General features: G+C 40.6%; 1 protein-coding gene across 4 annotated transcripts in view; it reads left to right on the plus strand.

Annotated features, from left to right (window-relative positions):
• AGPS (alkylglycerone phosphate synthase) overlaps positions 1-12,648 on the plus strand; it is a 142,246-nt gene that overhangs the window by 31,133 nt on the left and 98,465 nt on the right. For all 4 annotated transcript variants that reach the window (XR_004647629.1, XM_034785324.1, XM_034785326.1 and 1 more), the window contains exons 3-7: positions 1,082-1,172; positions 3,232-3,352; positions 3,439-3,513; positions 6,738-6,809; positions 9,382-9,461. Coding sequence is in view for 3 of the 4 variants with exons in the window: in XM_034785324.1 (XP_034641215.1) it covers positions 1,082-1,172; positions 3,232-3,352; positions 3,439-3,513; positions 6,738-6,809; positions 9,382-9,461 (439 nt within the window). In the remaining variant the exon portion in view is untranslated. The remainder of the gene's footprint in view (positions 1-1,081; positions 1,173-3,231; positions 3,353-3,438; positions 3,514-6,737; positions 6,810-9,381; positions 9,462-12,648) is intronic.

The raw sequence follows: 12,648 nt of genomic DNA on the forward strand, positions 1-12,648 counted from the left end.
AGAAGTTTCACTGGTGATCATAAAATATTTCTTGGATCAGGGTTGTGGTGAGGATAAATTCATTAGATTGTGAGATGCCCAGATACTACTGTAATGGGGGGAGGGGGCAATATAAGTACTCAATTAGGGTTGTCAGGCATCTGTTTTTCGACTGGAATGCCTGGTCAAAAAGGGATCGTGGCGACTCCGTCAGCACCACTGACCAGGCCATTAAAAGTCTGGTCAGTGGCGCAGTGGGGCTGAAGCAGGCTCCCTGCTCTGGCTCTGCGCGGCTCCCGGAAGTGGCTGGCATATCCCTGCGGCCCCTAGGTGCAGGAGTGGTCAAGGAGGCTCCGCGCGCTGCCCCTGCTCCAAGTGCTGGCTCCGCAGCTCCCATTAGCCAGGAACTGTGGCCGATGGGAGCTACGAGGGCAGCGCCTGCTTCCAGGGTGAGTAGTGTGCCGAGAAACCAGCTGCATCTCTGCATAGGGGCCACAGGGACATGTTGGCCACTTTCGGGGGCCGTCTGAGGTAAGTGCCGCCCAGAGCCCTCACCCCCTCCCAACCCTCTGCCCCAGTCCTGTGAAAGTGAGTGAGGGTGGGGGAGAGCAAGCAATTGGGGCGGGGGATAGAGTGCAAAAAAAAAAGATGGTATACAGAAGGTAATTGAGTGCTCCTATTTTTGCTATTTCCCATAATACAAAATAAGAGAACATTCAAGAGAAATGAAAGATGCATTTTAAATTGGTCAAAGGAATACATTTTTGCACCTTACATAATTACCCTATGGAATTCATTGACCATAATGATATTTTGTGCCAAAAAGTAGTAGGATTCAAAAATTAAACATTTGTGTAGGTGGAAATATCGACATTTCCATTAGATACAATTGAATCAGTTTAAGATACATAATCTTAACATTTCTATATAATTGTTTTATATTTAACACTAAATATGCATAATTTTGCAGACCTGGATATTAATTTGAATCTAATAAACTTTTCCCTTGTTCTGCATAAGTACAATAAGTAAGACGTTTATCTGATTTTACATAATATTTCATATTAAGAAGAACCCATGTAATATAGACTTTATGTTTCAGGTATAGGTTGAGTGGTATGGTGTTACCTGTTTTGAAGGAATGGATGGAAAAAACCTTAGGAGCAAGTCTGGAGCACAAAATTACCTCTAGAGTAAGTAAATAGCTGAAGAGGCAGGTCCTTCAAACATATTGCACTCATGATGACATAACCATTCATCTATTAAACATGACTCATGCTGTTACCCTCAGTATGCCCTTGCATATGGTTGAGTGCCTTAGTATTAATACAATATATTTATTTTAAAAAGTCATGCCTCCTTATAGACTATATTGTATATCAAAAGTAGGTGACTTAAAATTACTGAAAGTCCAAATTGCTGTAATGTTACGCTGCTTTAATCAAAAGATTAGCTACTTGTACAGGGAATATTGGGGTTACTTTTTGCATGGTGAAATATTGTCTCAAACGGACTGCTGAATGGAGGAGCCTGCCCAGAAAGGAGAGAACTTTCATTTGGGAGTACGTATTTTAATTACTATTTGAAATGAGAAGCAAAATACAGAAAATATAATAGTTAAACTAATGTTACATACAGTTTTAAATTTCTGTAGAATGACAGTGTCTATTGAACCTACTTGATAAGTTGCCCATGTATATCATCTGTTTGAGATTGCATTATATTTGAATGCATCTCTATGCATTGAAGATTTTGGCTTTGCAAGGGATATTAAACTGATGTTTTTTTGAAAGTTGCAGCAAGCTTTAATAGATCTTTAGGGTTCTAAAGCATACTTAATAATTGCATTCAGTTCATGGAACATTATGTTTAAAATCATTTGGTGTTATAACACTTAAAATTATCAAAGCTGAATTTTTTTAAATCAGTTTTTAAAATCAAATTAACTTTTCACCATTTACACTGTTTTATTTACTTTTGTACGTGACATGGACAATGAACATAGACTAGTCAAAGAAGCCACTAAGTGTTTCTCTTTAGTTCCCATGCACAATTATTTATTATTTGTATTATGGGAGTCCCTAGGGAGCCAGATAAAGGCCCTAATATGCTAGGCACCATACAGACATGTAACAAAAAGATGGTCCCTTCCCTGAAGAGCTTAAAATAAAAGTGTAAGACTGTACCTGCATTTGGGTTGCAAACCTAGCAGGGAAAACTAACACCCAGACTAACTTAATTTGGAATAATCATGTGGAAACTTTTCTGTTGGGTTTTGAGGAAGTTCTTAAAGTAAAACATAGATGTGGGTCTTAAACTGACAGTTTTTCCTTTTTTTTTTTTTTTTTTTAAATTCAAGCAATCCTTAATTTTTTAATATTTCTAAAAATCTCTCAAATTGGAAAATCTTTTTTCCTCCTGTTTTCCTCCCTTTCTCATTTTTTTTTTGGGGGGGAGGGAGGGGTTAATGGAAGTGAATTGTGGAGTATCAGGATTAGAAATTTCAGCCAGTCATAGCTCAAAAGTTTAAAAACTGAATTTTTGAGAGTTCAATCAAATCGCTCCTTTTTAGGATACACCTGTAAGTGAAGTTATAGTATTGCTTGGAGAATTATTAATACTTATGTGTAAAATGGGAAAAGCCCAGTTTATTTGAAATTAACTTTTTACTTGTAACATAGCAAAATTGCTCAGCAATCATTGAAAAACAGAAGATGGAACCTCCACTGCCATTTTTAGATACTTTTCAGAGTAGAACTGCACTTAGTCTGTAAAGATCTTTCTTTGTGTCTTATCTTTGGTGAAGGGCTAAATCCTGTAGTTCACCCTGTTCCAGCTAGCTGCTTTGTGATCTTTCCTTACTCTCTCAGTGCTAGGGAGTACGATTATGTTGATATGGTTTTCGTGAAGCACTGTGGACTATTGTACTGAACAAATCATTGGCTTTGACGGTGACATACTGAACAATTTATCTGAAAACTAAGTGTCAGAGGGATCAGTAAGGGGTCCAGTCTATAGAAGAAAATGCAATTGAGTGGAGGAATCAAAAGGGACTGGTAGATAGTGTAGTTAGAATTGAGGCCAGGGATGATGATGAAGACAACTGTAATTGGGTTACATTCAAATAAATACTCATATTTTGTTGGATTTATCAACTGCTAACTTTAATCTGGGTAGTTGGGTTTGTCATGAGAGACCAGCACGATTTAGGGGACTCCCTAGTAGTAATGATTTTTTTTTCTTGTATTGTAGGCTTTCTTAAATACTAGTGATGTACCCCCATCTATTGTAAATGAAGAATTTCTTCAGGATCTTAGAGCTACTAAAATTTCATATTCACAGGAAGCAGAAGATAGAGTGTTCAGAGCTCATGGTAAGATCAAGTCCAATGTGTAATTTTACGCTTTTAGTTATATGATTTTTAAAAATTCTTGTAACTTGATTTTTCTTGTACTTCAGGTCACTGCTTACACGAGATATTTGTGCTAAGGGAAGGAATGTTTAAACGAATTCCCGATATAGTTATATGGCCAGGTAAAAAATTTTAAATTTATTTTTTTTTCTTTGTTCTGGAGGCTGTAGCTCCCCATAACTGATAATGAAGGGTAGTAGTTCAGGAAGCAGTCCTGTCACACTAGTTGGATATCTCTCACTTTGTCATTTGCTTGCAATAAATAAACTGAAATTGTTAATGCCAAGGAGTCAAAAATGGCTTCAGTCTCACCTTTTAAGAGTAGTCATTTTTACTTACATTTTTACTTTGCAATCTAAATGTTCTCATCTCTATGTTACCATGGGGTATTCAATGCAGTGTTAGATTTATCCTAAGGACTTTAATTTCAGTTAATAGTTCTAAATAAGTCTTTCATTGTAAGGTTAATGCTCATAGTTATAATCAAATGACTGCATACAACTCTCAATTTTTAATAAAGGATTAAACCTTGTCTTGGTGCTGTGTGCCTCTTTGTACTGATGACAAACCCACTTCATGCATACTGTAACTCCTGAATTTCCTGGGGTTTTAGCACTTGGTTGGGGATAATTACAACATTCCTGTAATTCATTAAATTAGGGTTACCATTCGTCCGGATTCCCCCGGACATGTCCGGCTTTTTAAGCTAAAAATAGCGTCTGGGGGGAATTTGTAAATGTCCGGACTTCCCCCCTCATGCAGAGCACCCGCGGCTAACAGTGCTGCCACCGGCCGGTGTCACTTACTTGGGGCTCCGACACTCAGCCAGAGAGGGCTCCTCCTCCTCCCTCTCTCCCTCCCTCCCTGCATCGCAGATCGGCTCCGGCAGTCTGGAGCTCCTCCCCCGCTGCTGCCCAGCAGCTCAGGCAGTTCCTGAGCAAGTTCACCGAGACATTAGGTGAAGAAAGGCCAACAACAAGGGGGTGGGAGAAGGGGCAGGGAGGTTCTGGAGGGGGCAGTCAAGAGACGGGGGGGTTGGGAGTTCGGGGGGGGGCTTTCTAGGGGAGGGTGGATAAGGTTTTGGGCAGTCAGGGTACAGGTAGGGGGTAGGGTCCTGGGGGGCAATTGGGGGGGGGTCTTAAGAGGGGGCAGTTAGGGGACAAGGAACAGGGAGGCTTAGGTAGGGGCTGGGGTTCTGGAGGGCAGTTAGGAGCAGGGGTCCCAGGAGGGGGCAGTCAGGGGACAAGGGGGGGGTTGGGAGTTCTGGGGGGAGCTGTCAGGGGGCAGGAGTGGGGAGAGGGATCGGAGCAGTCAGGGGATAGGGAGCAGAGGGGTTTAGATGGGTCGGGAGTTCTGGGGGGGGGCTGTCAGGGGGTGGGGAGTGGTTGGATGGGGCGTGGGAGTCCCAGGGGTCTGTCTGGGGGTGGGGATAAGGGTTGGGGCAGTCAGGGTACAGGTGGGTAGAGTCCTAGGGGGCCAGTTAGGTGGGGGAGGGTCTCAGGAGGGGGCAGTCAGGGGACAAGAGGCAGGGAGGCTTAGGTAGGGGGTGGAGTCCTGGGGGGCAGTTAGGGGCAGGGGTCACAGGAGGGGGCAGTCAGGGGACAAGGAGCGGGGGGAGGGTTGGGGGTTTTGAGGGGGGCGCAGGGGCGGGGCTAGGGCAGGACAGGGGCGGGGCTCCTCCCGTCCTCTTTTTTGCTTGCTGGATTATGGTAACCCTAATTAAATACATCCCTGAATTACTGATATGTACTCTCAACCTTAATGCCATTTTAACACAGTTTATCTGGAAATTTCCTAGGTGGTTTTTTTTAATTAAAAGTTTCATGCATGAACCACATACAAGAAACCAAAAGAGGATGTTGCCATGTAATATTTCTAATTTGAAGATGCCAAGTATCAACCTTGAATCTTTTACTTTAACGTTTTATGGTCATATTCACAAGTATGCTGTGGCTGCTTTGTCATTCTGGAGCAGCATGAAAGCAGCCAGAGCTTACTGACCAGTTAACTAGCTTTAAACTGCTTTGAATGCAAATCAGCCAGAGTTCATACCCCGTTTCTCTCTTTTGCTCTCCAAATTCCTCCTGCCTCTTGCACCTCCCTATGTTCCTCTGCATATGCACTCTCAAATCCCTCCTTGTCCTCCACACTCTCCTGACTGCACCCACCCACTCTCCTGTTTCACCCTTTTACTGGCATTCCTTCTATTCTCTTGCACATGCACACGTGGGCCCCTAATTTCACCCTCCTGCCTTCTCTGTTGCAGAGGCATGGTGCAAAGAGTAGCTTCTGAAAAGAAATAGTGGGGCTTATGATAATTGAAAGCTTTTTTTCCAGAGCCTGAGGCATAAAAAAGCCTTTCCTTCAGAGAAATCCACTAAGACAGTGGTTCTCAAACTGGGGCTGGCGCTTGTGTAGGGAAAGCCCCTGGTGGCCCGGGCCAGTTTGTTTACCTGCCAGGTCCGCGATCGGCCGAACCTGCGGACCAGGCAGGTAAACAAACTGGCCCAGCCCACCAGGGGCTTTCCCTACACAAGTGCCGGCCCCAGTTTGAGAACCACTGTCTTAGTGGATTTCTCTGAAGGAAAGGCTTTTTTATGCCTCAGGCTCTGGAAAAAAAGCTTTCAATTATCATAAGCCCCACTATTTCTTTTCAGAAGCTACTCTTTGCACCATGCCTCTGCAACAGAGAAGGCAGGAGGGTGAAATTAGGGGCCCACGTGTGCATGTGCAAGAGAATAGAAGGAATGCCAGTAAAAGGGTGAAACAGGAGAGTGGGTGGGTGCAGTCAGGAGAGTGTGGAGGACAAGGAGGGATTTGAGAGTGCATATGCAGAGGAACATAGGGAGGTGCAAGAGGCAGGAGGAATTTGGAGAGCAAAAGAGAGANGGCTATTTTTCATCAATTAGATTGGATCTAGTTTTCAGCTAGATGTAGTTTAGATACCTATTTAAAAATTAAATTAAAAAATATACCTCTAAACTTTACATGATGAATAATTTTCTGTCTCTTTTGCTCTGGAAGTTCCCCAGCTGTTGTTGATGATCCCTGGGTAGGCCAGGAGTCTTGTGGTTTCTGTAAAATTAAACCTGATGCTGTTTTCAGCCTGGAATAACTCCACAGTCTCTGTATATTTGTGTTGTTTCACTACAATTTTGTCTATTTGAGCCCATTTATTCTTCTTGGAAGTCTCTGCCTTCACTTTGAAAAGAGGCTAAGGCACTACTAGAGTGCCTGAAAGTACCATCGAGCCCTAAAGAATTAGTAGATGACTAGTAAGTGTGCTTAAATTGAAACTAACTGTTCAAAAACCTGTTCTAACTGGAATCTATTTATTCTTAATTAGGTTGCCATGATGACGTAGTTAAAATTGTGGAACTAGCCTGCAAACATAATCTTTGCATAATACCATTTGGTGGTGAGTATTGTACTTTTAAAAATTTTGGTAGGGTAAATTTAAACTATAAAGTTACATATTTCTTTAAATTCAATTCAAGTGGCTAGTGCTAGTGGCATGAAGTCATGGCAATAAATCAGCCAACTCTACACAGGAGTAACTTGAGCATTTAGAGGTGTTAAATATATATTTATAAAGTATTGTTTAAAGTAGTAGTCATATGTCAAGATTTTGGAAAGGTTAATAATTACTTTAATTTTGAAGACAAATAGATCCCATAGAATTTATAATCTTATTTGCTGTGCTTGGTTCACTGAAATCTAGTGGAAGCCTTTTACATCTGTCAGCACTTGAATGTTTCACTATATAAGAGGAGCAATTTATTTTTTGAGGTGGCGTCTGCATATTCCCACTAGCGCTGCTGCACTTTGGGAACCTTCTAGAAGAACAGTTTCTATTTGGGCCTGAATGAGCATGCAGCACCAAACATTCGGAGCAGAAGTTACAAGAAGCTGTGCAGGCAGTTCCTCCTTTTTTGGCAGTTAGGTGTGGGCATATATTTTTCTCTTGGTAATTTCTGAAGTATCAAGTCAGTTCAGATTCCTGAAGTCTGAGCCCAAGCATTTGATGTGCCTCAGAGAAAACCATTCCTTGGTATAGCGTTTTACACGCTGGGCCTTTTACACAATAGGCTCAAAAGGACAGTCGCATTCAGATCCTGACATTTCTCATGAAGGAAGATCTTGTGGCCAAACCCCCTCAGATTTGTCCTCAGTACAGAGATGGAGAGGCCTTTCAAGTCCTGTGTTGGGAAACAGAAGATTTTAGTCCTGGAACTGACAACTTTCATAAGCTCTAAGTCCTCAGAGCAGTCTCAGGATCTGGGGTAGTTCTGGCATTGAGGAAACCACTTCCATCATCATCTGTCTGGTGCCTAGATTTGTCCGTGCTGGAGACTTCAAAAGTGCCTCTGTTCTCAAGGGAGTCTGTGTGTTTTGTATGGACTCCCCATTTCTGAAGTCTTTCAGCTCCATGGAAGCCTCTAGCTGAGTTTGCTTCTTATTCATCCAGAAACCGTTCGGTTGGGCTTGACATTTTTGGAGACCTCAGTTGTGCTCTTCTTTGCCCTTAAGCATATAAGGGTAAGAAAATAGGGCTAGGAGAGAATCTCTGCCTTGGAGCATTCTGTGCCATTACAAAAGAGAAATGTTATCACATATCCAGGGAGTGCAATAGACAGATTGGAGGCCCCTTTTCTGCCTCTTATAATTCTGAGGGTGCCTCTGTCTCTTTAATTTATTGCAGAACTCGAGGATTCAATCAGACTTCACCCTTCTTTGGTGACCATGTAGGTGACAACTGTCAGTGAGCCTGTGTCTTCCAACATAGTACTCACTCTGTGCCAGAGTGATCTACTGGAGATCCACATATAGATCTAAAGGATATTCCAGAATCTCTTGATTTTGAAAGTCTTTGTTTTGGGGCTATTTGAGTTGGCCTGTGTGCTGTCTGGCGTGGTCTTCCAGGTTTACCTGGACAGCTCAAGGAACAAGGCAACTTCACCTACCAAGAGTTAACATTATGTGAAGAGCTTGCTCTCAATTCCCTGGGATAACTTTATGCGGACTCCTTTTTCTTATCCTCACTTAATCTGTGAATAATGTTGCCATATTAGAGACCTTCCTCAACTTCTTGAGGATCAGAGGACCATTAAAAGGGGAGGGTAGCTGAGATATCTGCCTCTTTAACTCACAGTTCTTCTTCTTCCAAAAGGGCTCAATTTAAAATTCGACCTCTTTTGCTACATCCATTTGTAAAACCTGTCTTTTACCCCACCTCTGGTCAGATTCTGCAACAGGTATTTCAGTATTTCATATACTCCTCTCTAGGTTTTTATGTGATCTCTCTAGCCTTTGAGGTCTCGAGCTGGCTGCTATGCAGTATATGATAAAAATGCCTTAGATTGATATCTTGGTCAAAAGGGGTATGACCTTTGGTTTTATTCACACACTCATGCAGTTCTGCTCTCTCAACTTAACATCTAGGTTTGATGCTTGCTTTAGGATGACGGCTTTGCGATTCTTGTTTATTAAGAAATCCTCAGCCCACTTTCCCGGAGCATTGTTCTACTAATTAGACTCCCATGAGCGGGAACATGTAGAGGTCACTTGAGGGAAGAAAGCTTACTTACCAGTAAATGTGGTTCTTTGAGGGTGGTGCTTCTCTGTATTTGCATCACACACACCTTTTCCCTCTTTAAAGTTCTATTCTGGGGTTTGAAAGAAGGAAATGAGATGGTTGTGGAAATTGATGGCCTTCTTTACCCTGTGCTCTGAATGTTTGGTATTACAAGGTGAAATTTGTGCAATTGAACAGGTACTCGTTTTATGAATTTTCAAGAAATTCTGAAACTCCAGGGGAACGTCCCACAAATGTGAATGTGCAAATGTAATGCACTCTCAAAGAAACAGTGTCACGCAACCTTTCTAAGTGACATGTGCCTCATACCTAAAATGTGTGTCTTAGTTAAATGTGGATAACCAATATCAAGGCAAACTATTTCAATCTAAGTTGATATTTCCAACATTTGCAGGAGGAACAAGTGTTTCTAGTGCTCTTGAATGTCCTGCAGATGAGAGAAGAACTATTGTTTCATTGGATACATCACAAATGGTATGTAATACAAATTTTAGGGGAAACCTCAGAGGAATTAACATTTAAGTGTACTGAAAACGTTTTTTTAAATTGCTTCAATATTTTATTATATATCCAAAAGCAAATAGAATGCAACTTTGAAAAGCTGTACCATATATGTAAACTAATGGTCACTGGAAGCACATGCTATTCAGAGAGAGGTCCAGCATTGTTCTGTTGCTGGTTTTATCAGTGTATGATGCATGATGGCCATTGTGAATGGACCTAACAAAATAGCAGTACATTTTCTTTTCTATTGAATGCCCCTTGTGTTCTTGCTAATGACGTATGAATTTGCAGGTTACTGTGTAAAATAGCAGTATACAAAAATTCGTTACAAATAAAACTTTGTTTTTTTGCATTTGTCTAAGACTTTTAGCATTTTTACCCCTGTGTAGAAGTTACAGAGGTCTTAAAGGGACAACAGTTTGCAAATTGTACTTTGGAAATTTTTGCTTGCTACGGTAACACCTAAGATTATTGTAAGTGAAATATTAGAGGGAGATGATATTCATTGTTTACTACTTGCATTTGAGTACACTTTGTGTAGAGTCAATTTCACTGTGCAGTGTTTTTTAAACAGTAACATTTACAAAACACAGGTTGGCAGGGGAGGACTCATGGTCCGTGGTACTACTTTGAACTAAACTTTCTCTAAATTGACCAGATTTCAAGTTGACAGTGTCCCTTAAAATCAGTAGTGGATGTATTATATGCTACATTGTGGAATTACAAGGAGACTTCAAGTTTGTCACATGCTTAGTACTATTGAAACTTCGTTTTCTGTATTCACTACTTTTCCATTGGTAGGAGGGATTGCACACTTGTAAAAACAGTTTTGTAGCTGTGCAGTAATCAAATCCTACCTTTCAGAAATGACATCCTATTGTGTTCTGTAACATTTGCAAAGCTGTCTTGGCTTGCTTCTCCATTCTCCATCACTCTTCAGAACACTTCATTGGCCTGGGAGCAAAGACTGGGTTTTGACTCCTTTTCTATGGCAGTTCGGGTGGCAGGGCAGCTTGCAGCTTTCTCTTTCAACTTGGCTCAGGGAATTCCTCTTTTATAAGAGCTGCTCCTAGTGGCAGCTGCTCCTTGCTTTCACAGGCATCCTGAATGGAGTGGAATTGAGGAGCAGAGACAGCAGTGCTCAGATATGTGGACCAGAAGTGATCTGTGGCCCACAGTTTGGGAACCTCTGGTCAAGGAAAAAAAGCAACTTTAAGTCATTAATTGTGCTGTGGTGCTCTTCTCAATCATCCAGTTGCATTAACAGTAAATGAGAACTACAGGTTGTAAATGAGTTTACTGTGACTTGATTAATTAACATATCTGTTTAAAATATAGAAAATCTGATATGAGCATCAGATGTCATTAGTGAAACAGAGTAAGGTGAAAAATGTTGTTGTCTGAACTACAAACTGAACATCTCTCTGAACTAGGGCTGTCAATTAATCGCAGTTAACTCATGCGACTAACTCAAAAATAATTGTGATTACCAATTGAAATATAAGAACTATTTTTGGACATTTTTTCTACATTTTCAAATATATTGACTTAAATTACAGCACAGAATACAAAGTGTACAGTGCTCAGTTGTTTTTATTACAAAATATTTGCACTGTAAAATGATTAAAAAAAATAGTATTTTTCAGTTCACCTCACACAAGTACCATAATGAAATCTCTTTATTGTGTAAGTGCAACCTACAAATATAGATTTGTTTTTATACGTAACTGCATTCAAAAATAAAACAATGTAAAACTTTAGAGCCTACAAGTCCACTCAGTCCTACTTCTTATTCAGCCAATCGGTAAGACAAACAAGTTTGTTTACATTTGTAGGAGATAATGCTGACGGCTTCTTATTTACAATGTCACATGAAAGTGAGAACAGGCGTTCGCATGGCACTTTCGTAGCCAGCATTGCAAGGTATTTATGTGCCAGATATGCTAAACATTCATATGCCCCTTCATGCTTTGGCCACCATTCCGGAGGACATGCTTCCATGCTGATGACGCTCGTTAAAAAAATAATGCGTTAATTACATTTTGACTGCACTCCTTGGGGGAGAATAGTATGTTCCCTGCTCTGTTTTACCTGCATTCTGCCATGCATTTCATATTATAGCAGTCTCGGATGATGACCCAGCACGTTTGTTTTAAGAACGCTTTCGCTGCAGATTTGACAAAACTCAAAGAAGGTACCAATGTGATATTTCTAAAGATAGCTACAACACTGAACCCAAGGTTTAAGAATCTGAAGTGTCTTCCAAAATCTAAGAGGGATGAGGTGTGGAGCATGCTTTCAGAAGTCTTAAAAGAGCAAAACTCCAATGCGGAAACTACAGAACCTGAACCACCAAAAAAGAAAATCAACCTTCTGCTAGTGGCATGTGACTCATGATGATGAAAGTGAACGTGTGTCAGTCTGCACTACTTTGGATAGTTACCAAGCAGAACCAGTCATCAGCATAGACGCATGTCCTCTGGAATGGTGGTTGAAGACGAAGGGACATATGAATCTTTAGCGCATCTGGCATGTAAATATCTTGCAATGCCGGCTACAACAGTGCCATGCGAAAGTGTGTTCTCACTTTCAGGTGACATTGTAAATAAAAAGCGGGCAGCATTATTTCCTGAAAATGTAAATAAATTTGTTTGTCTGAGTGAGTGGCTGAATAAGAAGTAGGACTGAGTGGACTTGTAAGCTCTAAAGTTTTACATTGTTTTATTTTTGAATGCAGTTTATTTTTTGTACATAATTCTATGCTTGTAAGTTCAACTTTCATGATAAAGAGATTGCATTACAGTACTTGCATGAGGTGAATTGAAAAATACTATTTTGTTTTTTTACAGTGCAAATACTTGTAATCAAAAATATAAAATGAGCACTGTACACTTTGTATTCTGTGTTGTAATTGAAATCAATATATTTGAAAATGTAGAAAACATCCAAAAATATTTAAATGTTATTCTATTATTAACAGTACAATTAATCGTGAATAATTTTTTTAATGGCTTGACAGCTCTACTCTTAACATAATAGGTGCCTGTTATTCTGGTAAGGACCCGTTGCAGTAAAATACATCACTTAAAGAGAACTTAAACATTGTTTGTCTCTAGGGGTAGGTCTATACTTACCTCCGGGTCCGGCGGTAAGCAAT

This window comes from Trachemys scripta, chromosome 11 (assembly GCF_013100865.1).
Source record: "Trachemys scripta elegans isolate TJP31775 chromosome 11, CAS_Tse_1.0, whole genome shotgun sequence".
Lineage (NCBI taxonomy): Eukaryota > Metazoa > Chordata > Testudines > Emydidae > Trachemys > Trachemys scripta.